General features: G+C 50.6%; 1 protein-coding gene across 7 annotated transcripts in view; it reads left to right on the forward strand.

Moving 5' to 3' along the window:
- Nucleotides 1-26,982, forward strand: part of PPP2R3A (protein phosphatase 2 regulatory subunit B''alpha) — a 77,855-nt gene that overhangs the window by 43,822 nt on the left and 7,051 nt on the right. For 6 of the 7 annotated variants that reach the window (XM_032971951.2, XM_032971950.2, XM_032971953.2 and 3 more), the window contains 4 exons: nt 12,435-12,671; nt 15,220-15,323; nt 15,987-16,089; nt 25,241-25,315. In XM_032971951.2, coding sequence (XP_032827842.1) covers nt 12,435-12,671; nt 15,220-15,323; nt 15,987-16,089; nt 25,241-25,315 — 519 coding nt within the window. Of the gene's footprint in view, nt 1-776; nt 1,044-12,434; nt 12,672-15,219; nt 15,324-15,986; nt 16,090-25,240; nt 25,316-26,982 lie in introns of those variants that run through there. The other variant, XM_032971954.2, reaches the window with a different exon arrangement.

The following is a 26,982-nucleotide window of genomic DNA, read 5'->3' on the forward strand; positions in this document are numbered from 1 at the left end:
TCATATATTGATTAAAATTAGAATATATGCATTTAAATGCTACGTTCATAATAGAATTCTCAATAATTATTTTTGATATCGCTATCATCATTCTGCGAACTTTTGCGCTGACTCAAATTGCGAGCGACCCTTAACGCAGACTGGGACGCAAATCTGCGAGTTTAAAAATCGAGGGAAAGATAAATAAATCTGTAGCAACGCTGTGTTGTTGTTGTTGTTTTTAGCTGCTTGGTATTATTATGAGCAATAACAACAACAATCCATTCTGGGGCACGTACAATTGATTTCGAGAAAACGCCAAACATTTTTGTACACGTTTGACATCATGCGCGCCTGCGTGTGTATGCCCGCGTCCGTAAAAGCGTAGCACTCACTTTGAACGTACAAACGCATTGTTCCCTCTTAAATTCCTGCGACTCCATCTGCACTTGACACCAGCAGTGTTAGAAAGCGCGAGGTGGTTCAACGGCAAGAGAAACTGCGGCATCGGCAACAGCAGCAAGCAATAGGTGCAGCAGTAAAAGCGGAAACAGAAGCGCAGTTGGTGCAGCAGCAGCAGCAACAGAAAGCATGAGCAGTTGGTGAAGCAGCGGTTGGAGCAGTCGAATCCACTCGGGCAGCCGAAGCCAAAAACCATCGCAACCAAACGCCCGACTTTTCTGTATATATTTTTCTAAATTACATTTTATATTATCTGCCCGCAAATCCGACTCTGGGTGACGGCGGAACGGGGGTGGTGGTGAGGACGAAGAGGGGGAGGGAGGGAGGGAGGGACTGGACGTCGAACGACGGGCGACGAGCGGGCCGCCGAGCCGAGGAGGAGGGAGCGGGACTCCGACGCTGCCGCGAGCACGGAGAGGGGGGCTACGCGGGGGGGCGCGGAGAAGCGGGCGCGGCACGCGGGCGCGATGATGATCAAGGACAGCGTGTCGCTGCGCCAGGACCCCGACCTGCGCGGGGAGCTCGCATCCCTCGCTCGCGGCTGCGACTTTGTCTTCCCGTCGCGCTTCAAGAGCCGACTGCGGCTTTACCGCCAGCTGCAGGTAACGGCGGACCGGTTGCCGCACGGAAGTGGTGCGGGTTGAGCGACCCTCCCCGGGGGGATTTTAGGAAGGGGAAGGTGGCAGGAAAGGGTTGGGGATCAGCGGGTTGCGACGGGAGGCACGCGTGTGCAGGATGGATGCTGGGGGGGGGGGAGGGATAGCGTAAGCAACTTGTAAGTTTGGGATCGGCAGTAATGGCCCCGTGATGACCCCCGCTTTCCGTGACATCGGGCGGCTTGCAACATAAGTGCGCAAAGCATACATGATGTTTTACATATGGTAATACAGAATGTACTGGCAGAGATGTGGTGCGGTGGTTTCCGCACTGTGTTGTGAACCTGTCAACCTGGGTTGGATTCCTGGCCATGACTAACACCTGTTCAAAGCTCCCTTCACAAACCTGCATTATCCAGTATGGTGAAGTATGGTCCAGCAACCCCCCCCCCCCCACCCATAACCGACACAGCACAGGGAGGCCTTCACCCAAAATTGGGTGACAAAGGCACTGAAAACGATGATGATGAGGTTTGGGGTCGCACAGCATACGAGGGGGGAGGTGGTGGTGGCGCTAGCACCAGAGGTTTGTTCTCCACAGTGCCCGGTGTCTGCACACCTCGCCAGCTACTCGATTCCCTGTTTAAGGCAAAGCATGCGCGGCCGGTTAATCAAATCCAGACATTTGGGATTGCAGTACAGTGCAATGTACGTATTTTTTTTGAACTTCTTTTGCACCGTACGTAGCAAACCAGGCTAATCGGAGATGCGGGGGGAAGGACAACAAACTAACACACTAAAAGCAGTTCTAAAGAAATGAGTTCTCAACCATTTAAGTTAAAAAATTAACTTAGAGGAGGCACCCATTACCAGTCCAGATATTCACCACTGATATTAGCCATGAGCGGAGAATTGAACTCGGGTCGTTGGGTTCAATAACCACTACCCCACCGCAGCCCACGTGTGCACACTTTGAGTGTGATGGCTGTGGGCTGTTAACGAGCACTGCAATTCCAGCTCGCGACCACAACAAGCTTACAAGGAGTGAGGTTTACAGTGGCGTGACAAATCACCCCTTCAAGCTGCCTCCTAAGGGGCGTGAATGGTCTCATTGTGCTTTGGCCACGCCGATAAATTGCACGTCTGCGCGCAAAACGTGTTCCGTAACGAAACTTTACCTCGTGCGTGTTTTTTCCTGGCTTTCAGTGTCATCGAATACGCCTGGTGTGTGTGTGTTTGTGTGCGTGCGTGGGTAGTGGTGACGTAGTGGTTTGTGTAGCGCGCTCCGGTCTGGCGACCTGGGTTCGATTCCCAGCCATGTATGACAGTCGGTGGGAATTGGCATCCTGGGTCTCCGCTCAGTGGGGTCGTTTTTAAATGTGTGTAACAAAATCAGCAACGCAGAAACAAAGGTGGCCTGATCTATTGCTGGCCAAACCACTCTCTCATGTGCCATTCTAGCCTTAATACAAAATAACCATTGACACCAGTGTGAATAATATAAGGAACAACATAAATAATTATCAGTGAGTATATCTTTTGCATGTATGTTGAACTTCTTTCGCACAGCCATACGTAGCCAACCGTGCTAATCGGAGGTCCATCATATTTCCGTCCTTCCACATGTTACGGAAGTGGTATTTTTTTCCACTTCCGGTTAACCACAAAGTCTTCTGGGAGTGCAAAATAGGTGCTCGTGAACAGCATTTTCCCACCACGATCTATCGGGCCACACACGAGGTCTTTGCCACTTTCTTTTGTGCTCTGCCAATGGGCAGTAGTTTACGCGCTGTGCTATTCTCCCAAGGCTGGGGTTAGATTCCCGGTTATGGATATGGGTGGCGTGTTTGCACGTGTGCGTTCAATGTGTCCACGTCAAGGGTTTACTGCAGTGCCAGCCACCTTATTTTATTATTTCTACAGTTTATTTTTCCTTTTGTGGGCCATGAGCAGAGCTGTGTGGCTCCATGCCTTATTTGTGCGCCCGTCGCAACTATTTATGCCGACACTCCTTCGCATTGACCTTCCTGCACTCCCGTTGTGTTTTAAGACATCAAAGGCTGCATTGGGGAATGGGGACAATGGTGGCGAGATGTTACCTCCCTCGCCTGGTATGCAGGAGGTTGTGGGTTCGATCTCGACCCCGATGCCTGCTGTATATTTGGAGTTTGCATTCTCTCCCTGTGGCGGTGTGGATTTTTCTTCGGGTCCTCCGGCTCTTCCCTCTGCATTTATAATCAACTTGCATATAGAGTAATTGACTGCTATAAATGTCCACGTGATGTCACTATCATTTGTGATAGCCCAGGCTTACTTCTGAAAAAGAGCTATGTAGCTCAGTGGGCCTTACCTGGTAAAATAAAATTTAAAAAATAGTTAAAATGCACCACCTTTGCTCTAAAAAATTTTGGAGGAAGGTCTGCCCATGTCTCGCTCAGCAACTGTGGGGCTAATTGGAAAGGTGGTGCGTTGCAAGCCCCTTTTTTTCACCTGCAAAATTGGGCCCCAGGTGTTTTTTGTTGTTGTTGCTGCAAGGCTTCGAGCGTCTTAACGGACTTCTGAGTTGATATAACGAGGGGGGCTGCCAGTTGTGAAGTTGCGCAAGTTCAAGCCCTGACCTGGTAACCATTATCATCGTCATAATCATCACCACCACTTTCATCTTCACGACTTCCATCATCACCACCATCACCACCACCACAACCATCTTCATCAACATCATCGTCGCCAACATCATCATCACCACTGCCAGTAACTTAATTACCACCGTTATCACCACTGCCGTCATCACCATCATATTTGCAATCTTCATAATCCATCTGTTATTTGTTAAAAGAGAGGACAGGTGGGTGCTCTTGTTGTCGCTGCGCGAGTTAAGGGAAGACTGGTCCCTGTCATATTAACATGGAATACTCACCAAAGTCTCTAGAACCCTGTTTCCCCCATCCCCACCCACCCCCTGCTAACCCCCCCCAACGGAAATGAATACCAATCATAGAGCAGGGAAGCCAAATGCAGAGAGAGAGGTGGGGGTAGATGGTGGTAAGCCAGAGGGGGGGGGGGAAAGGCACAATTTTTCTTTCTCATATGGCTATGATTATACACCCGGCCATGCCCAAAGATGTAGCGTCTGTGCTCGCTACGTACGTGTTTCAACGCACGGGCGTATTTGCATCAGTGTGTCGTGCTCGCCCGAGCTTTTGCAAACACATCGAACATAATCGCCTTTGCACAGTGCTGGCCAGCCCAGTTTCATTCCTGGTTACTGAGTATGCATGTGGTTCTAGGGGCAAGGTAGAAATAAAGTAATCCCATGTTTTTTTTCTCTCTTCGGACGTGCTTGTCTCGTTTGTGCCATTTTCTCCACAATTTTATCCCGAGCAGTGCGTCCGCTCGTGTTCGAGAATGGCCCACAGAAGGAGAGCACGTGGTGAGGAGTAGGATGAGATGAGACGGGGAGAGTGAGGAGAGTGTGCAGTGGGGAGTAGACTGAGCTCTGAGAGGGGGAGAGGTAGGAGAGTGTCTGAACAGACGGTAGATGTGAGGACCGGCAGGAGAGTGTGCGGAGGGTAGTTGCGAGGAGAGGGGAGAAGTAGGCAAGCGGTGAGCGCATGGGTGACCTTTGGTAAGGGTGACGGTAAACTAACTTGGCATGCATTACTCTCCAACGCCACTCTTGCGCAAGTTTGTTTGCGAATGCCCTGAAGTCATCCCGTTATTTCTCATCCAAGTCCCGCTCGGTGGAGCGACAACACATCCTCCTGGTGGGAGGAGTAGGGTGGGGGGGGGGGATCAATTTAAGGAAATTGTCAGTGGCGTTCCAGTGGACGGAGTGGGCTCTTGTCACGGGAACGTGTGATTCTCACGTGAGCGCCGGTCTGACTTTGGCTCCGTGACTTCGATCCCGGGGCCCGGTGCATGACGTGGGTGCAAGCGCCGCCGTTCTGCGCGCACCTAAATTTGGCTCGCGTGTAAAAAAAAAACCCTCTCTCAGCTCCCTTCCAAACTGTACGGGCGTCCCGACACAAAGGCGCCCTTATGAGTGGCGACTCGCCTCTTCACACTGGCCTCTCTCTCTCGGTGACACGCTGACTCACGCGGACCCCCCCCTACCACCACCCCCCCCTCTCTCCGCGCGAGCCTCCATCTCTCGCCCGTGAGGCTTGCCAAGTCGGCGGAGGTCCCGTTTGTGCCCGTTGTGTTTTTATCCAAAATCGGCCAAAGAAACGGCCCCCTGTTTCGCTTGTTTGGCGTCGTCGCGGTGGTAAATAAATACGTCCGTGGCCTTTTATTTGCGCTCGGAGTCCTCGCTGAGTCTCGCGACTCTCTCTTTCTCTCTCTCAGGAAGGTCCTGCATTTGAATGTTTGGGCTGTTTCCTTAAAAAAAAAAGGTTATGAATCCCGAACGTCCCATTCGCACGGTTCGCTACGTGCGGTGCGAAAGGAGTTCTACATTCATACATAAAGTCTAGTTTTTTTATTCATGTTTTTTTATTTTAATTGCAGATCTCTATTGAAAGAATGAACCATCATCTCAAGTGTTCCCTTGCCCGGTTTAAATCAAGGATACCTACTTTCTACGTCCAATTTAAGATCATTCACCTTGAACAACTTATGGGCGTGTAGATGCACATTTAAGGCACAGTAAAATCTTGGATTGCGAAAACGTGTTTGTAATCCAAAGCATTCGTATATCAAAGCATTCGTATATCAGTTGTGATCACGTGACGCTCGGCAGACAAAGCGTCTATACGTACTACTCGTATCGCAAGACATTCGCTCGTTTATCAAATTAATATTTATTTAAAAAATTTGCTCGTCTTGCAAAACACTCGCAGACCAAGTTACTCGCAATCCAAGCTTTTACTGTACTTTAAAAATGTGGGTAATACATTAGTGCATCAAATGATTGAGACTTTAATTCGAACAAAAATAATGTGTCCACCTCTCCTCATCAGGAAGAATGATTCCTTATATACTGCGGTGTCGGACGTACCCGGACGTACTCGGACGAACTGATACACCCTGGAATGACGATGGTGCAATCAGTTGAAATGCTCCTATGCCTTGACTTGAACAGGGAAGGGTCTCAGCATTTACAACTAGCGATAGTTTGAATGGAAGTTGACTTGGGGTTTTGGAAGCACCCCGCATGAGTCGACTGAAATGGAAGAGGCATCGGCGCCAAGGAACGGATGTACAACCCTTAGCTGGCAGCCTCACTCGTGGTATCTCTAGACCAGTGGTTCTTCTGAACCTTGGGTGCACGCGCCCCCTGGGACTGCCAAATGCCCTTTCTGGGGGGCGGGCGGGGGGGGGGGGTGGAGGGGTGGTGCGAGCCATGGTCAGATTTTTTTAGAAGGTAAATCATCGAAACACAAATTAAGCACGGGCACGTGAGTACAACTACTTTGTTTCATCAAACCTATGTATTAATATATATTTTTTTTTTACAATTGAGAACCAAAGGGGTGCAAGGCTGCTCTAGACGTACCTGCATATGCAGAAGTGGGCTGTTCTCCCTCTCCCCGTGGCCATCACCAACTGACCCCCTTTACTCTTTTGACCCTGCCTCGCTTGAACTAATGTCTCACCTTTATCTAGATCTGCATTGGTGGCGACTTGGGGTTTCAACAGAAGCTGAAGGCCCATAACAGGAAAATGGAGTGAGATGAGAGGGGGTAGGTAGACGAATTAATCCGTGGAGGATATTGACGAAGTGGAGAGCAATTTTGCAGTTTTGCGACTGGACGGGTAACCCGTGGATCTGAAGATTGGGGTGATGTGGCCTCAGTTGATAGTTCAGTGAGCAGTTGGGCAGCTGAATTCTGGATCGTGTGGGGTTTGCATGTGATGGGTTTGCTTGAGGTGTCTTGCAATAGAACGTTATAAACTTTTAAATGTTGACAAAAGAGGGCTCATTCCTACCAGTCACAAAGGGTCCCCCACCCGGCTGACGAGCATCTCCTTTTGCGAGTGTAATTTGCCTTAACGGGCTCTCATCTGGTTACAATTACACACTGCTGGTGCCTGCCTAACAGGGAGAGCCTCTGGTTGCCACCATGTTTGTCTCGTAGCCGCCCCTGACGTGAGAGATCAGATGGTTCAGGGCAGGGACCGGGAACGTTCAAGGGTGACCTTAGCTCAAAAATTACACCCCGGTCGCTCTCCATCGCCATGCCCTACCTTGAGCTGCGCGGTGGTGCCACCTCTACCGATGTGTTCCTCGCGCTATCTCGCTCTTTCCCTTCCCCGATGCTGATGAAGGAACAGAACACAACGCCGTTGTTTTCCTTAAGGTTGCGAAATCCAGCGGCTGTTGCAGAGTTGTCACGTGATCTTTAAGGTCCGCTTCACCGCTATCCCATCATCTGGCTTTCGTTCTATCTCCCCCTTGGTCTCCCTGCGTTCTACTCCAATTGCTTTTTTTACCTTGCGCACGTTTGTTTGGCACCACGGTGAAGAAGTCACAGTAGGCTGCAGTGCTTTGCCGTGGATGGTCCTTTTGCCGTGCCAGGAGCAGGGATCGAACGTATGGGGTTCGTGCTAGAGTGCTGTGACTGCAATGCCATCGAATTCCACCTTGCCCTGGAACATACTGAGTAGGAAGTGGATCTCATTATTTTTGGTTTGGCAGTCCCCCAATCCAGACCACACCTATAGTCAATGCGGTGTTAGTAAGGCATTTGTTTCATGTTGTGTATTAGTGTGTTTTTGTCGTATTCATGCTACAGCTTCTAACGCTTATCCCTCATTGCGATCCAGTGCGTTGTCACGATTTATACGGCTATTCAATTCAAGATTTTGGTATTTTTGTATCGTACATTAGTCAAATGAACCGATTACGTAAGGTCATACAAATCAGAATATGTCCTTACGCAATTCGATGCTCGTATAGTGTGCAAAGCAATGTGTTGTAACGACGGAATGTGTGCGTTATTACGCCCATAACGATGCTGTATGGGCATTATTGCTGAGATCCCGGGTTCAAGCCCTGAGTGGAGTTGTCTCTGTCTGTATATATTAAGGGGTTCACATTGGCTCTGACAGCCACTCAGCTGGCATCACTTGAGTTTGAATCTGGGATTCAGCCATGAGTGGATTGCATGCGAGGTACTCAGTTGTAGCACAGGTTTTGATCTCACAACAACACCAACAACAACAAAAACCCATGACAGTAAATTGCGTTCCTCGTTTAATGCATCTCATTTCGACTCCCGAGTGATAAGATTCGCGGTCTGATGGACGCATGGCAAACGCTCTGTCGGTGTATTCCCGTCACAGAAGTCTTGTCGTGACGCCATCGCGCGCGGACGGTTCCCCTGGCACGGCGTGGCGAGAATTCCACATGGGGGGGGGGGGGGGATAGGAGGCACAACGGTAGTATAAATGGGGGGGGGGGAGCCCCCCAAAATCTTGAGCCGGCGCTGTCCTTTTTTAAAGCAGCGAGGGCCGTGGCAAACAGAACCACACCTGCTCCGTTTCAAGACCTCTCTAACATAACCCGCAACCCCCCCCCCCCTCCACTTCCCCTCACCACGCACCTCCTCGTCCCTTGATCATTCAGCCAGCAGTAATAAGCAACAGCTGGCACATACCCCAACAATGTCTTAAGAATAACATGGCCAGCTCTGCCGATGAGCGATCTTTGCCCCGTCCATGAGTGTTTGATGCATGGTGCGTCGGCCCTGGCCTCTCTCTCCGCCGTTTTCTGGCATGTCTCTGTGTTTTGTACTTTTCTTCTTGTTTTCACAGGGTGTGTGTATGGTTTCCATTCCATCTATTGTCTGTTTGTCGGGAGTGGTAGTGTCGTGGTTAGCACGCTGCGCCAGGAACCCGGCGGCCCAAGTTCGATTCCCGCTCACACCCACCAACACCGGTGACGATTATCTGAACCGGTCCTGGGCCTCCCCGAGGTCGACTCGGCCTCAAATGAGTATCTCGCGCAATGTGTAAACGTTGCCACTGGGAAGACAAAGGCTGCTGGGCGTGGTGCTGCCCTCCTACCCGCTTGTGTGTCGTGCCAGCCTTCATAGGTGGTACTCGCTAACAGCACTTGCCCCAACAGTCTGTCTATCGATGTGTCTGCGTGCCTATCGTTTGGCCTCTGCTGCATGTGCCTGCTCTGTTGGCCAGTCTATGTCTGTGTACAAGTGTGTGAGTTCAACCGCGCTTCCTGGATCAATAACATCACCTACTTGGTTGAAATGTTTCACAGTGGCGTAGTTCCACGATGGTGGATCTACGTTTCAAACACTCTAAGGTTATTGGTAATCATTCCTGTAATCACGTAGTGGCTCTTTACTTGAGCATAGCATGTCAGTAACATACAGAAATAATTTGTCCTACTTCCTTTATTGGGGAGAAACGCTCATACTATACCACGGTGTCAGATGTACTTTGAGCGAACAGACGTATTCATCCACGCTGGGATGATGGTGACAGTGCATTGACTCCCCCCATCAATAAGCAAAGCTTTCTCAGAGTATTGATAATTACCTTCAAAATTACAATCATGTATATCATCTTGATGTTTTGAAATGTTGTGGAACTACGTGGTAGTTGTCAGGGCAAGACTGGTCCCTGCCATAGAGATGTGGAATTTCCACAACCGCTTCGGAAAACCATGAAATGTAGATGAACGGTGCCCTTTCGGTCAATAGATTTCGGTGCCTTTCTGACAAGGTCTACTGTTTTGTCATTACAACCGCGGGCCATTGCATCATCGTCGTCGTCGTCGTCCTTAACCAAACCACCTCTGCTCGCTTGCCACCGCGCAAATCGTAGCGCGATTCGAGGTCCCAGCCTTTTGGCGGCTCGTCACAGTTTCCGCCTCTCCGCAGCGCCGTGTAAGGCAAGCGGCGGCAAGGATTCCGCGCTCGGGCCCTCCCCAATCGCTCGTCCGCAAACAGGTGCCTGTGGACGGTTTTTTGACGGTGCATTAATCTCGTGCTCAAGAGCAGCTGGAGAATGTTTTGGGGCCTGTAATGGGCCGCTGGAGAGGGCTGCGGACACGGAACGGCGGGGTGAAAAGGAAAGGAAAAACGTATCGTCGATATCATCAGCTGACACAGTCATTTTTTGTTGTTTTTAAAGTGCTTGCCACAAATGAACCACAATACCTCGCCGATCTCGTCAAGGAGCATAAACCGTCACGCGAGCTGCGGTCATCCTCGCGGCGGCTTTTGACTGGGCCATCGAACAGAGGCGGTCACCGCATCGTACGCTTTCAGAAGGGCTTCTGCGGCCGGCTGGAACGCTCTTTCTTCGATATTAGAAAGTCACTGGAGCTATGCACTTTTAAAGCTAGGTTGAAAACGAATTTCTTTAGAACTGCTTCTTGTGTTTAGTTTGTTGTCCTTTCCCCGCACCTCTCATTAGCACAGTTGGCTACACAGGATACAAAATAATTTCAACATACATACTGATTGGACCACATTGGTTCAATCAACTAGGGTAATGTTCCATCTGCCTAATCTGGCCTTACCACCCAGGTTTTGCCTGTTGAATTATTTCGAGCAGTTTACCTGCCACGTGTCCCAATGTCCTTGTCCCTCACCCTGTTCCATCTCGTTTCCCCACGTTGCTTCTGAGAATTTGCATTTCACCCTCTTATATCCTACTCATCTCTTTGCCGCTTAAGTTCCTGACTGCTACATTTGGCGTTTGGTGCAGCAGTGTGGGTTGTGGTAGTTTGGTGGTGGTTAGGTGGGTAGGAGTGGTTGATGCTCGGTGGTGGTGGTTGGATGGGCTGTGGTTATGTTTGGTGGTAGGTGGTCGTATTATGTTGGTTGTGGTCTGTGGTGGTAGTATATGGTGGCAGTTAGATGGGTTGTCGTTTATGCCGCTGGATGGCGGTGGTTGGGGTTGGCGGTGATTGGTGGCAGTGGTTATGTGAGTTGTTGGGGGTGACGGTTTGTAGTGATTATTAGCTGGGTTGTGCTTGTTGGCAGTATGTCGTGGTGTTAGTTGGGTGGGGTGATGTGTAAATTGGCACAGGCCAGGCATGTTTTGTTCTTTCGTGTTTTCCGAACTTTCCCTGGGACTCTGATGCTGTTGCTCCTGCATCTCTCGGCGACTGTCTCTGTCCAACCTGGTCGCTGTTTCGTCTCTGTGTCGGCCGTGTCCCTCTGCCGTTGAGTGCTTGCGTCGTTTTTTTTCTCTTTTTATTTCCCTCTGACTCTTCCCATACATTCATCCGTCATTGCGAGTCGCTTTGGGATGCCGTGGCATTTGATTCACGAACACAAACCCTTGATTCCTATGTTAACAACGTAGGAGATCGCGCGACAACGCAGTACGTTCTATATGGAGCCTGTTGTTCACTGTCGTCTCCTCTCTATTCCATGCATCGATGTCTGCTTGACCAAAATTGCTACAAATGCACGTTTCCATCAACCTGGGAATCGCACGCTTTTCGTTAAGGTTTTAAACAACAAACGCTCGCTTTGTGCCCCTCCCCTCTTAAGAGCAAAGTATTGTGTGTATCGCATGCGTAGTGTTCAATGAATTGATGTGCTGGTTTATAGACATTGATTGCATGGTGTGGTGATAATAAATACAAGTGCGATGGCTGCATGACTCTGGGGGCTCACAACAGCCGAGTCGTACCTTGGAGATTTTGGGTTCAAATCTGGGTTACAAGTCAGGCAAGTACAGTAGCTTGCTCTCAGACTAGTAACCAATGTCTGCACACCTAAAAAAAAAAACTGATTTATTTAATTGTATTTACACAGAATTTGAATTACTTGCCATGCGATGATCGCTGTTTGCAGGGCATATAAAACTTGTGCTAACTAGAGTGACAAAACTAACTTGCGTGTAAAACGAATTGACCAACCGGTGTTGCTCGAACTCTGAAGGTCAACCCAACCGTCAACCCTCCGGGGTCGACAAAACGAAGCGCCGCGTGTCTCTCGGCAGAATTTCAATCGTCCTGCAGTAGAAGACTGTCCCTCGCCATGTGAATGTGGAATGGTCGTTATTGGCTCACGACCATCGGCGTCGCACGCAATGAACGCATCGTTAGCCTTGCCCCAAGCCCCGCTTGGTCTGGAGCCAGATCGAGGTGTCTCGTGAGACCAGCGCATCTCGGCACAGCAAAACGGCCAGTGGGAAAAACCACCCGTGCCGGCTCGGCTCGGATGGGCCGGTGAAAAAGGGCTAAGAGACAATAGAGGAACTCCATTACGTGAGCGTCAAATTAACACCACTGGTTCAGTGGCACCGAGCATTAGATGCTTCCCCGTTTGGGCAAGGGAGACCCTCGGACCACCTTGACTTGTGAACTTTGTCAACGTCATCGCGTAAAAAGCCACCCGCCACCCCTCCACCACCACCCACCACCCACCACCCCCGCCTTCCCTCCTCGCCACCCCGCCGCACCGTGATCTCCAGGTCGCGCCCGCAAGCAGCACAGCCGCCGGCGTCAAGGACAAGAAGTCGCTGCCTCCGGCGCTGCCCAAGCCGCAGGTGGCGCCGGCTCACTCGCTCGTGCCGCGCTTCTACTTCCCGCACGGCCGCCCGGCGCCCACCGGCCCCACGTCGGACCAGATGATCGAGCGGGTGGAGGAGTCGTTCACGCCTTACCCGGACGAGCGCGCCGACATTCATCAGATGGCCACCGTGGCCAAGGTGCGTGGGCTCCTTAACTGTGACCTGTGTGCGTCTGTGCGTATGTTGGACTTCTTTCGCGCCGTACGTCGCCAAGTAAACGTCAGGGGGGGGAGGTGCGTCTTACGATCCGGTCTGTGCGCGTGTGCGCGTGTGCGTGTGTGTGTGTCTGGGGTTGGTGAAGGCGGGGAGCATATAAAATATCAACGATTGATTTAGCCGCACTGCCCGCTGCTGACCATCGCACCGCTCCGCAGTAGCCTACAGCAACCTGCTGTGCATGGTGGGCGCCCATTCAGGCACTGTCTGGTCTCAACGCTGCTTAGCTCCCGAGATCTCTCGGGTTTGTGTGCATTCCGATGAGCATAGGTCGTTTTAAAGTCATTATTATCGACAACATCACCATCATTGGCATCAGCAAAATCGACATCAGCAGCCATTTTGTAATATCATCAGCAGGATCATTGTCATGAATGGCTGTCGCGACATCATGAGCAGAGTTTTTTTAGCAGCAGCTTTGTTAGCAACAGCATCGTTATTAACATCATTAATAACAACTGAAGCAACATCAGCAACAACAGCATCCATTTTAAGACCATTATTAATTGTATTAGTTCGCCTGTTTACCCAGGAGAGCCTCGCTAAGTCATCATGACCGTTTGTCGGAAGGTCACTGCCAAGTTTTCGCAGTGGGGGGTGATCTTCGGCATGTAGATGATTCCTATTTTTATCTTCATCGATCAATCAACCCACGATTTGCAACTCGCGCCATGTTCGGCAAAACGCTTAGACGCGGATGGCACGGAGAACATTTTTAACTGAATTAAACTGAACAGAAGTGGAAAATAAATGTTTTTCGTCTATAGTCACGGCTGAGCGGGCTTCAGTCGACAAAGACCGCACCAGGTCACGGGGGCTGCAGATGAACGGCTCCGTTCTGCCAAAGCCGAGTGTATCTCGCACACGGCAGTCGGTCCGACACCGGCTGAGCGTCGGTTCCGGGACGATACACACGGGGCGGATGGCATCGCTCTGCTCGGTAGGTTCGCCACCGGTTGTCCAGCTACCGCTGAACGAAGGCCTCCCCACTCATTCGCCATCGCGTGCAATCCTGCCATGGGATCGTCCGTCTCATGCCTGCACATGAAACTGGTATCATCGCTCCATCTCTGCCGAGAAGCTGTTTCGTAAATTAAATGAGTACCCATTTCTGGAAAGTGCTATGAAGAAGGGCTATTTGCGCAAAACGTTGCCTACTTTTTTATTTTCTTTTTACGGCATTGTTATTGATGAATGTGAGATTTGTTGTTGGTTGAATGTGTTGAGTTTTGTTTTTGTAATTGTGCTTGTGCACGCCTGCCAATGAAGTGTCACCAAATACATTGATTTCATTGTGGTAAGTCAAGCTTTGGTTCGCCTGCCGATTTAATCGCCCCCGTCGTAGGAATATGGAAACTTCACCATTGGCCCAGCGAGATGGGAAACGCTCCACGTCCATTTTTGCATCCAACCACTTTGGATGCTTGCCCTGGAATTGATGGCCTAAGCCAGGGCTCTTTAGCTGCCCGCCACAGACGGATGTAGCCCACGAAGGCACGTGGAGTGGCCGACCGAGCTTTGGCCCATCGAAAAATAATGTTTGCCAAGACGTAAAAAAACATTCGGCTTAGTGAGACAAAAGAGAGATAAAGAAGAGATAGAGATGAGAAACCTGGAGACAAGTGCGGATCGGTGGTGGCACGCACAGGCCCTACAACGTGACGGGGCGATGTTAAACTAAACTGAATTATTCACAATTTTTTATTTTACCAGGTAAGACCCACTGAGCTATTTTCAGAAGTGACCTCGCAAATTATAGCTCAATGAAGAGGCTTAGCATGTGGAAATTTATGGCAGCCAAATACTCTAAACGGACGTTGTTTTGAAATGTGGAGGGGAAAACCGGAGGACCCGGAGGAAAATCCATGCCACCACAGGGAGAGAGAGGCACGCAAATTCCAAATATACCGCAGCAGGCGTCAGGGTCGGGATCAAACCCACGACCTCCTGTATACCAGGCGAGGGAGGTAACATCTCGCCACTGTGGTGCCCAGCGTCTGCGCACGTGGAAAATGACATCACGTGGTCCGCCAGCACACGCTAATTTCGTTGAGTGGCTCGTCAGAAGGTATAGTTTAAATAATCGTGCTCTAAGCTTACTCCTGCACATGAACTGGTATCACATTTCTCCATGCCATATGGCCAGTGCCGTTTTACCCGAGTTTCCGGCCCGAAGACCTGGAGCCCGTTGCCGCCACATTTTCCGTATCCATCCTTGAGTCTGAGCCAGTTTTCCAACAGACTTAAAACAGTGTTGTTGTTCCAAAGAGCTTACTCTGTGCAATCCGTGATGAACTGAACTTGTGAGAGTGCATTACAGCAAATGTTCAGACTTACTCTTTGCCAGCGAGATCAGAGTTTTTACGAACATCGTGGACGTCCTCTCGGGCGTTTTCCCTCCGTTGTGCCCCTACTCTGTTGCGAGTCTCGACCACCGGACGCAATCCCGCTTGCTTTTCTGTTCGCGCAGGCCTGTGGCTGCCCTGTTTACTGGAAGTCGGCGCTGTTCCATGCGGCGAGCGGGGAGCGAACGGGTTTCGTGTCCGTGCACACCTTTGTGGCCATGTGGAGAAAGTGAGTATGTGTATGGGGGTGTGTCTCTGTTTGTGTGACCACTCCCTCACCATGTGGGGAGCGGTGGTGTAGCAGTTAGCGTGTTGCGCTACGAACCCGGCGAACCGACTTCGATGCCCGCTCACAGCCAACAGCAGTCTCGATTATTTGAACCTGTCCTGGGCCTCCCCTAGGTCGACTCCGCCTAAAATGAATACCTGGTGTGATGTATAAACATTGCCACTGGAGAGACAAAGGTGGCCGGGCGTGGTGTTGGCCACCCACCCCTTTGTGTGCTGTGCCGGCCTTCATAGGTACTTGCTAACAGCACTTGCCCCAAAAGTCTGTTCCAGGCTATACAGGGGGACCTTTGTCTTTGTGTGCGACCAGTCCTCTCCATAGGAATATGGAATTTACACCACCTGCTCAACGGCCACCAATGTAGCCAACCGCTGTCGTAATGCCCATTTGATACTCACGAATACACAAGTATTGAGACCCACTACGGCTTTCCTGGACTATACATTTTTGTAAAATTGTACTTTTAACAAAACGAACGGTGCCCGGCAACGGTGACGTTGATTATTGTGTCGACGATGACGACCGTGATGGTTTTGACAGCCCCTCGTTGTGATTGTGATGATGATCTCGCCGGCGTGCCACCCACTCCCCGCGGTGCCGCAGGCTCTTGCGAACTTGCCACGACGACTCGGCCAAGTTTGTCGCTCTGCTCGCGCGTCCCGGCTGCAGTTACCTGGTGCAGGAGGACTTCATCCCCTTGCTGCAGGTGAGGAGGAACGAGCGGTCCGTGTTCTTGGTCTGTTTGACGAAGAGCAGCGAAGACGATTCGGAATTATTGTTCCGGTCGCGTTTGGCATCCGTTGTTAACTCCAGTTGGTAATGCACGGCGACCTGATTTGTCCGACGCACCGAGAAGTTGATATCAGCCCCCCCCCCCCGCAAAGATATTGCGGTGTACTTCCCCATCTACTCAACCGCACAGTCACTCATTCATCCATTGACCCACTCACTCTTCCACTCACTCACGGTCCCATGAATTATTTCACTGACCCGCACCTCCGATTAACACGGTTGCCTAAGTATGGTGCGAAAGAAGTTAAAAATACATACATACACTCACCCACTCGCTCATCATCCACTCACTCAGCCACTCGCTGATTCACTCACTCACCCACCCAACCCCACTCACCCTTTCGCACACCCTTGCAATGTCTGGCCCGTCTATGTGGAGCTCACTGCCGGTCACTGTCTGCGAGTTGTCACCAATTCTGAACCAGTTCTGCAGCAGCAGCCAACAAGTGGGAAATGTTTCGTGAAGTTGACGGGACGTGGCAGGAATATCCTCTGTACATACTTGCCACGTCGCAATACAAAGCGCAATACGACGTGTGAGTGTCGTCAGTATCGGTGGTGGAAAGTATTCTCGTCGTTAGTATCAGTGTCGGTATCGGCATGATTGGTATGTGTTCGTCCTCGTCGGCGTGGTCGTCCACCATCGGCGGCATCGTTTGTGCCATCTCGTTTCATTCGTTTCAGCATCTCTAGAATCGGTGTTGTCAGAACAACTTGCAGCGCTTTGAGCCTGGTGGGCCAAGTTTGATTTTTGGCTGCGGCTAACGTGAACCTGTCTTTGACAACCCACCCACCCAGCCGACCACCCCCCCACTAACCCAGCCTACCCACCCCACCACCCAACCCACCCAACCCACCTCCCCACTAACCCACCCCTCCACTAACCTCCCCCCCCCCACTAACCCACCCAACCACCCAGTTCACCCAACCCACCCCTCCACTAACCCCCCCACTAACCCACCCCCACTAATCCCCCCCCCACTAAGCCACCCCCCACTAACCCACCCTCCCACTTACCCACCCCCACTAACCCACCCCCCACTAACCCACCCACCCAACCATCCAGCCCACCCAGCCCACCCAACCTACCCCCCCACTAACCCACCCTTCCACTAATCCCCCCCACTAACCCACCCCTCCACTAACCCCCCCCCCCCACTAACCCACCCCCACTAACCACCCTACTAAGCCACCCCCCACTAACCCACCCCCCACCAACCCACCCCCCACTAACCCACCCCCCACTAACCCACCTACCAAGCCCACCCCCCACTAACCCACCCCCCACTAACCCACCCCTCCACTAATCCCCCCCCACTAAGCCACCCCCTACTAACCCACCGACCACTAACCCACCCACCAAGCCCACCCCCCACTAATCCCCCCCCCACTAACCCCCCCCCACTAACCCACCCCCCATTAACCAACCCTCCACTAACCCCCCCCCCCCGCTAACCCCCCCCCCACTAACCCACCCACCCAACCCACCCACGTGACCCACCCAACCCACCCCGCACTAACCCAGCCACCCACCTTTACCACCTCACACTGACCAGTATGGTGAAGTATGGTCAAGCAGCCCCCATAACCATTACGATGTGGGGACAGCTGGAGACGTTCCAGAAGTGGATTGGTAGGGGGGGGGGATGCAAATTATAATTTTATTATTATTATGATGAGTCTCAGTGAGTGCTCATAAAGCTAAATAAAGACCATTGCTTAAAATTACTATATCTTATCCGTTACACAGTTCACATTCTTGTGAATGCAAATTTAATTCTCGAATAACGTGTTCTTGTACATATTTACTTTACTTTGTGTGTTCCTATATACATTTATAGATTGTATGTGCGCTTGAGAAACACACTAGCATGCTGTTTGTCCAGGCGCTCGGGTTAACTTCCACACAGTAAACTTAACCAATTTTGCAATTGTCCAAACATCCCAAGGAGTTCGCTCCTCAAAATAAGCTTGAGACTTCAGCGAGGTTTCCATGAGCAACAAAATTAAATTGTTACAAATGCAAATGTTACACTCATCCAGCAGTGGATTTACAGAGGGCTTTGAAGACATTTAAGTGATTGTGCTTGCAGCGTTAGTGTATGAATGGATCTGTAAATTATCATCATCCTCATCAGCCATGGCCATTCCACTGCTGGATGAAGGCCAACCCAACCCAAGCCGCCGCCGCCACCTGTCGCGATCCTGCAATGTAGCAGTCCATTTAATCTCCCGCACGCTCCGTCTCCCCAGTGGACGTTCTCGCGGGCGCATTCCATTTCCTTGTCGATTACACGCGGCACGAAAGTTAACGGAACCCAATTATCCTTGCGGGAAAATGATCATTTTCTTCCCAATAAATTATCCAAGAAATCTTACGGTATCTCGCACAGCAACAATGCCACAAGCCGCCAAGTGAGGATGTTTTTCGGTCATCGAATTTGGCCCGGAGCGTCGCCGCTCCAGCGGGTGACGTGCATCTCCGATGACCACGGCAATGGTGGCCCTCGTCTCTTGAGTCACAACCCAAACTAAAACTATTAACACATTTTTTTTATTTGACCAGGTTAAGGTCCACTGAACTGTGTAGCTCTGTTTCAGAAGCGACTTGGCCATCACAAATGATAACTCAATGAAGTGGCTTATCACGTGGAAATGTATCGCCGCCAAATACTCTAAACGCATGACTTTGATTCTAAACGTGGAGGAGAAAAACCGGAGGAACCGGAAAAAAATCCACGTGACCACGAGGAGAACATATAAACTCCAAATATACAGGCGTCAAGGTCGGGTTTGAACCCGCGGATTCCTGCCTACCAGGCGAGGTAGTTAACATCTCGCCACCGTGGCGAACACAGGGCTTTGCTACGACATTTCGCTTGTAGTTACAACTAAGCATCATCAGGCAGTTGCTAATTGTGACAGCTTCATTAATTGGCCGTGTCGGGTGGAGGAGGGTGTACGACACACATCTTGCTCGTGTGGTCTGACCGAACAGTCAATCGTGAATCGTAGAGAGCGCTTCTTAATTGCGTGTAAGCACACGCGCGCACACGCGCATCTCCATTGGAATTCGAACGTGACCGGTCCTCTCTAGGTCACGCGGAACGAGCGTCACGATCAGCAGGCGTGTGTAGCTCGTGACCGCTTGGTGTGAGTTTAAACAGAGGCGCATGACTGTCGCTGCCCTCGGCGACATTTCTCCGTGGTAGCCCGCACCGCCCGGAACGTCGTCATTCCCGCTGCACGTTAGCAGCAGCAGCAGCAGGGTTCCCCGACACAGACCGTCGTTACAGAGGCCCTCGAAGGCCCCACAACCTCTCTCACCTGGCTTACCAGCGACACTTTACATTGGTGAACTTGGGAAAGATTTTCTTTTGGAGGGTTTTGAGGGACTGGGATTGAGGAAGGCCCCGCTGCCCAGGAGGGACGATAGACCGATCCCAACCCTCCCCCAACTGGGAAATCGAATGTGCAACCTTGCGGGCGTTTATAACCACCGTTCTAACAACCTGGTGACTCCAGCTTCCCGAAGCGACCTGATAGACTGGTGTTTTTTGAGATAGCAGCCGTTTCAGCACCCGGGAGCGAGAGAGGAGAGAGATTCCCAACCTCTTCCAAGCGCAAGATTAAATTCGCCGTGACCCCTTTTGTCAGCCCACGCGGACGGGAACGGCGCGCGCCGCGCCTCCTCGCTTGCCGAGTGTTTCTGCGGCTCGTTCTCCTCTGCCCGGCTCCGTTGAAGGTTGCGGGCCGAGCGCTAAATTTGGGCTTCAAAGCCGCCTCACTCCAGCGATGAGGGCTGCGCTGATGCGTAAGTTTATCCTTCCGCTGTCATTGGCGCTGCTAGTCAGACGAGCGTGGCTTAGTAACGCCGGTTCCCTTCGAATGCTGTTGTTTAGCCCTACTGCATGGTGGGGATGATGAGGGCCTGATACTGAAGGTCAATTGGTTTTGATTCCCATTGATTGGTCTGTTATTTTTTTTAAAGTAGTGTTTTTGAGTCGTGTGGAAGGAAAACCTGAGTTTAACTACTAACGATATGTTTTTTTATCAGGTAAGGCCCCCAACTGAGGTGTATGGCTCTTTTTCAGAAGCGACGTGGCCACGAGTGATAGGCCAATGAAGAGGCTTGTTACGTTAAAATTTAGAGCAGCCAAATACTCGAAATGCATGATGTTGATTCAAAATGTGGAGGAAAAAACCAGAGGACCCGGAGAAAAATTCACACGCCCACGGGGAGATCATGCAAACTCCAAGTATACAGGCGTGAAGGTCAGAATCGAACCCACAACCTCCTGTATACCAGGCGAGGTAGTTAACATCTCGCCAATGTGGCGAATACCTGGATAAAAACACTGCAGGCTCTGCACAGATGGGAACATGAACCCACTTTCTGTACAACCATCTCCTGCGCCCACAGATCGGTGTGATCCTACAAACATTCTCTCCAAAGCACTAGATTACAACCATCTGCTACTCCGCCCTGCTCTACAGACAGACAGGCAGCCCTTTGTCAATCCTCAGTAGAATGAAGGCCTCCCCACGTGGAGTCGGTCAGCGTGGTTGCTTAGTCATACTTCGCCAAACTGGTCTTTGTGGATTGGTAAATTGTGGCCCAGATATTACTTGCCACTGATGTCAGCCATAGCTGGAAATTTAACCCAGGTCGCCAGTTCCGTAGCGCAATGTACTAACTGCTGCGGAATCACTTCTCCCCATCTACCTTTCTGTTTGAGTTATTTTGAGATAACAATATCTCATTGGGAAGCATGAGATGTAAATGATCTGGAATTATTTATATGCTGCTAAGGAGCATGATAAAATGTAATTTGTATTAAGTCAAAAGTGGTTGTCCTATGGAAAAAGTGGCCACTGTCAGTAGAATATGGAATTTCCATCACTCACTCGCTCGACATTATTCACAAGTGATGCTTTAACTTGATGAATGAAACATAAGAAACCACATGCCACTAAATTCAGTCAACCATAGTCATTTAAAGCTACTTTAAGAAAAGTACCCCCACCATCGAATATCTGGCTACTTGCAGTGTGAAAGAAGTTAAACACACATACATCAAGTGCACGATTATGGCACTGGTGACCCAGATGTAAAATCACTCCATTGGAATTTAATTCTACTCCAGTGCCCTGTTATCACCAGAACACTATGATTGGCCGTCATGTTATCTTTCTCGTGAATGTATCTTGAAACCAGCGGTGGCCAGCCAAGATAAACACCGTCGTACATATGCATCTGCAAGAGCTGTGTTTGTCAGTTTGGGATAAGTCTTCCTTTTAACCAAAAAATAAATAAACTTGCCGTTTTCGATCCGTTTAAATAACAAAACGATCGCAATACCATGAGCGGTGCAATTCTGTCCACTCGCCGGTTCGTCTACACGAAGCCCCGTTGTTACGCAACCGTTGATTTCTAAACGCCGGACAGTCGCGGCTGCGGTGGCGGTGGCGGCGATAACAGCCCCAGTGTCAGCCGAGAGGTCGCGTTACATCGGGGCCCTACCCCGGGCCGCTTAGTCAAGCGCCGATTGTGGCGTGCCGGCCCACCCTCCCACCTCGCCCCGCTCCCTGCCGGCTTGCCGGCTCGCCATCACCATGCCTTGCGTATCTCTCTCGCTCTCTCTCTCTCGCTTTCTCTCTCTCTCAAGAACAGACGTCCGAAATAGAATGGTTAAAGAGCCACCCCCGCATTCGTTTTTAGCAGCTGTCGCCAGCTCGCAACGTCTTCTCACGCTTCGTAGAGCGGATAATAAAATGCACGGGCAGTTTTCCCGCACCTCCGATGAGCACCGTTGGCTACATACGATGCGAAAGAAGTTCAACATGCAGTACATTTAACTTTTCCGGTGGAAGGCAGAACGGAGCGGTTCATGTGCCGCATACGGACCGAATGCGAGGATGTCTCTTTGCTCGAATGAGCACTGGGGTCTCTTTCGCTGACCCTTAGCCGGTGGTGGAAACTCCACATTTTCACAGCGAGCAAATGGTCTCTTCATTTGGACGAGCGCCGTCGACTTATCGCAAAGCGCGGGCCGATGAATCGGCGGACGATTTGCGATTTGAAAACGGGAGCTTCCCGATTTGTGGGTCGGGTGCTTTTTTTATCGCAGCGCCACCCAGACAGACTCCTTTAAAAATCTACGATTAAATGATTTAGATGCAAAAGAAAGTACGCACGTGTGTCCTCGTAGCACACCGCAGAGGGGCATCAATGGCCATGTCACATTCAGGCAACTGTCTGTCTATTTAAGACCGAAACAGGGGGATTTCTCCACAATTCTGGCTGTCGCCTGATGATGCTAGTTGTAATTACTGGCGAAACGTCGTCCTCGAAGTGTAAATGTTTTGGGTTTACTCTCCAACGCACCGGTGTGCTGTACTCGTAACGAATTGGAATGTTTTGTTTACGTGACAAACCTTACTAATTGGCTGTGTCGGGGGGTGGCGGGTTTAATGACACATTTGTATTTATGTGATCTAACCCAGGAACCTCTTATGGATATTATTGGTTGCGAAAGCAATATTATCTGTGATTAAATCAGGTTCAGGTTCTCAACTGTATAGCACGTTTGTTGGGCCCATCTTAGTCATCGATGAGTGCACGAAAACACATTTGAAAACATGCCTCCTGCAGCTCTGAAGAACACAAGTTATAAATGCACTGGATGACAGAAATTCAACAAACCTCTATGTTTCAGACAACATAGAAAGGACGAGAGAGAGGCTTACTGGATGTGACAACGCGGGTAATTCCGCGGTTTCATCTTCCTTTACCGTACATGGTATCGTAACTCTGATAGACGCAACAAGCGCTATCGGTGATACACATTGAAAAAAAAAAAACATAGACTTACGTAAGTTTATTTTTTGAAACGTTTAATACCACGCAGCAGAAGAGAATGCCTCCAGCCCAAAGAGGGCAAGCCTCGAAATAAATCACGCAGCGCTAAAAATACGGCGGTCGCATTTACTCCGCGGTGCGAGCCGACGCTGCCCGTGGCATAGCCGGAAGGGGGGCAAGGGAGGAGCTGTGGGCACCAAACCGAAACAAGTTTCTCGCGCGACTCAGTTTCAGACGGGGCTAAGTACGACCCCGAAACAAATCATTACCATAAAATATAAATAAAAGCCTCCCATTTAGCACGGTTAGCAAAGTATGGTGTGAAGGAAGTTCAACGTGCGTGCACGCAACGCGAAAATGCACCAGCAAGACAAACAAAGACACCACACACGGGCCCACTTATTTTTTGGCTGAATATATTCGCAGTTTTGATCACAATTTGTTCCGAGGGGCATTGCAATGTTGTCACGAGCCGATTGAAATGTCCATTCGGAAACTCTCACAGTGAGCAAATGCAACCCTCAGATCGCGTTCGGGAAATGAAATATCGCGTCAAAAGGCTGCGCGAATTTTAAAATGTAATCGCGATATTCTCAACTGGGATTACACATAGCAACGTCACCCGCTGTCGCCAAACTTCTACGGGCTACGTGAAACAGAGCGCCTTCGTGATAGCCGTGCACTATTGAGACGAGCGAAAAAACAAAATAAACGAATTACTTGAATTGGTCACACTCGGGGGTGCACTTAGGGTAGAGCCGGGACGATGAGTTGATTTATCAACTCGAGATTGCAATCGACGTTTTTAAATTTCGGTCCTTCGACCCCTTATGAGAAAACGGCGGCCGCCCCCCCCACATTCTGCCTCCTGAAGCCAGGAAACCCCCAACAAGCCACGCCCTACGTGACGCGGCTGATGATGGTGATGAGGTCATCAGGCCCAGCCAACCGCCTCGCATCCAGCGTCACGCGTGGAAACGGAGGCGACGAAATTTTTTACGACATCCCTCCCCCCCCCAACTGCAATTGTATTCATACTCTTTGGTTCTTTCGGTAAAGTCACGTAGGTAGAAAAAATAATAATGTATCACGACGTTTCGATCGTAACACAAGCAATCGTCCTCAGGCAGAAAAAATAATCCAGCAGTAGAACCGCTGAACCTGGAAGAACACAGGGAGAGAGCTGCTACAACAAGAGGTTATAGATGTTGGCCAACGGCAAGTAGGCGGGGTCCGAGCTGGAAAGGAGTCCCATCCCCGCACAAAAGCACATCAGTTGTGTTAATGGGGGAGATTAGGGAGAGAGAGGTTAGCATGCCAAAGTAAATTTTGATTTGATTTAAAGCTTTCGTAACTGCAGGGATTCATATTCTTGGTTCTTTCGGTAAAGTCACGTAGAAGGGAAATATATTTTTATTGTTTTTATTGTTTCCCTTCTACGTGACTTTACCGAAAGAACCAAGAATATGCCAAAGTAAATGAGCTTCCGTCGCCGTGTAAGAGTACCATCGCCGTATATGCGCACAGCAGTAGTGTTAATGGGAGATTATCACTATGTTGATGGGAGAGATTCGGCAGATATATTAGGGAGATTAGCAAGCTTCAAATCAAGATTGCAATTGTATTATATCCGATTAGTTGAATAATCGATATACTTAAATTAACGGAGAACCCAGCTCGAATAATTTTCCCTGTTAAGAGGGTTAATGAAGTGATAACCTAGAGTTGTGTTAATTTCGGCAGCTGGAATGTGCGTGGTTACAACATCAGCAAATGTAACACTTTTTTTTTTGTATGACCATTGGTGATTGGGTTGAGACCATCAGCTCACTGGGATTGAGAACCCCCGTTTAAATCGCCATCTCTGTGTGGAGTCTGTATGTTCTCCCCTTGTTCGGCGTGAGTTTCCTCCCACGTTCTCCGGTTTCTTCCCATAGCATAACAAGTAACACACAATACAACAGGCTGGTGTTGGCCAAAACATCCCACTGCTGAATATATTCCTGCAAACGACCCAAATTAGGATTACGCCCAGGAGTGACTAGCGTTGCCCCCCGCTGCGACAACTTTGGTAGGACGCTCCTGAAACACAATCATTTGCCAGCAGCACCAGGTGTACAAATGCATTATTGTAATTGTGAATCGCAATATATTCATAATCGTTGATGTGGTTGTCCTCTCCCGTTTACGTCCCAATGCCTAGGACATCGTGGACAGTCACCCTGGGCTCACATTTTTGAAGGAGGCACCGGAATTCCACTCGCGGTACATCACAACGGTAAAGCGATGCCAGAGCCTGCACCCTACTCTGTGCCTCAACCATTGAATGCCCCGCTGCCGTATAGCATATGCCCACAATGCTGCGATGTACACTTGCCCTGCAACATCACCTAATCCTATTTATTAAAATGTACTTTTAAAACGGCACCGCGGTTTTCTCTGCTCAAACAAGCATGGCGCAGCGCTCATCCTCTTTTCGCCAGCGGTGGAAATTCCTCATTCCTATGGTGGCGGCGGGGGCGGCGGGGTGGTTGGTGGGAGAATGTACCCTGACCCTACGTCAGCGGTTTGCCGGTTGGCTTGTAAGGGCTTGGAGGCGCCCGGCGTTCGCCCATTGACTCGGCCTGTGGCCAGCGGCCAGCGGCACGCTCATGCCGTGTCGCGGGGGTGACATTACCGGGAAACGAAGCATCGGCGGCGGCTCGGTCTCGGGAGCGGCCAAAAGCGGCGTTAATAATAACCACGCAGCTGCCGCCCCCGCGTCGATCTCCTCAAATCCCGGGCGCGCGTTGCCGCCCGTAAGCCTTGTTCCACCACGAAGCCGTGGCGGTGACGCTGGGATCACCGTTCCCGTTGCCCTTGCGACGCAGCTGACTTTTAGTTTCGTCAGCCAGCCAGCCAGCCAGCCGTATCTCCTGCGCGCACGCTGCCAGCGTCGAGTCGTGCATGCGAGACTCTTTCCTGTTGGATTTAGCGCTTGGCGAACGCGATTGGTTTGCCTTAACTAAACCATCAACTTTTTTTCATTTCACCAAGTGAGGTCCACTGAGCTATACAGCTCTTTTTTTGGAAGCGACCTGGCCACAAATGATAGGTCAACGAAGTGGCTTATCACGTGGAAATGTATGTCGGACAAATCCTCTTAAATGCATGTTTCTAAATATGGAGGGAAAAACCGGAGGAGCCGGAGAAAAATCCACACGACCACAGGGAGAGAGAACATGCAAACTCCAAATATACAGGCGTCAGGGTAGAGATTGAACCCACGTCCCCGTATACCAGGCGAGGTAAACACCCGGCAGCCACTAGAGGTTCTACGTGCGCACGCTGGCTTGCTCGTCGTCGTCAACCACGATCTGTTCGCAGCTGGATAGAGGCCTCCTCTCATGTCACCGCGAGTCCGCTCACGGTCCTATGACACAAAGGGTCCGTCTCGTTGATTTATTCGCACCGCGTTCCCGCGGTGGACCTCCTCCCCGGGTGAGTTACCTCCTTGGCCTGCCACTCCGTCGTTAGTCTAAGACCAGCTGCCAGCATTCCTTCTATCGCGACTTGTCCTTACTTTTCTTAGCAGTCAGTATGGTGTCTCCAATTTGCATTCTACGTTTTCCTCCTTATCCATTTGTGTTTATTTTCAAGCATGCCCTGGGTATGTTCGCCGGTTCGTGCGTTGAAGGGCGCTATCAGATGCTGCAGCATTCAAGGGCCTTGCTTAATGCTGGTAGGAACCTCCTGGTTACACCAGCCCACAGGGGATTATTGTGTCCGTCCGTCCGTCGTGCATCCAAAAATGGGAGGGGTGGGGCTGGGTGGAGAGGGGAGGGTGGGGAGGGGCTGGGTGGAGAGGGGAAGGTGGGGAGGGGCTGGGTGGGGAGGGGAGGGGCTGGGTGGGGAGGGGCTGGGTGGGGGGTGGGAGGGGTGGGGCTAGGTGGGGGGTGGGAGGGG

The sequence above is a fragment of the Petromyzon marinus genome, chromosome 47 (assembly GCF_048934315.1).
Source record: "Petromyzon marinus isolate PM22_M1 ecotype Great Lakes invasive population chromosome 47, UKy_Petmar_22M1.pri1.0, whole genome shotgun sequence".
In the NCBI taxonomy this organism is placed as follows: Eukaryota; Metazoa; Chordata; class Hyperoartia; order Petromyzontiformes; family Petromyzontidae; genus Petromyzon; species Petromyzon marinus.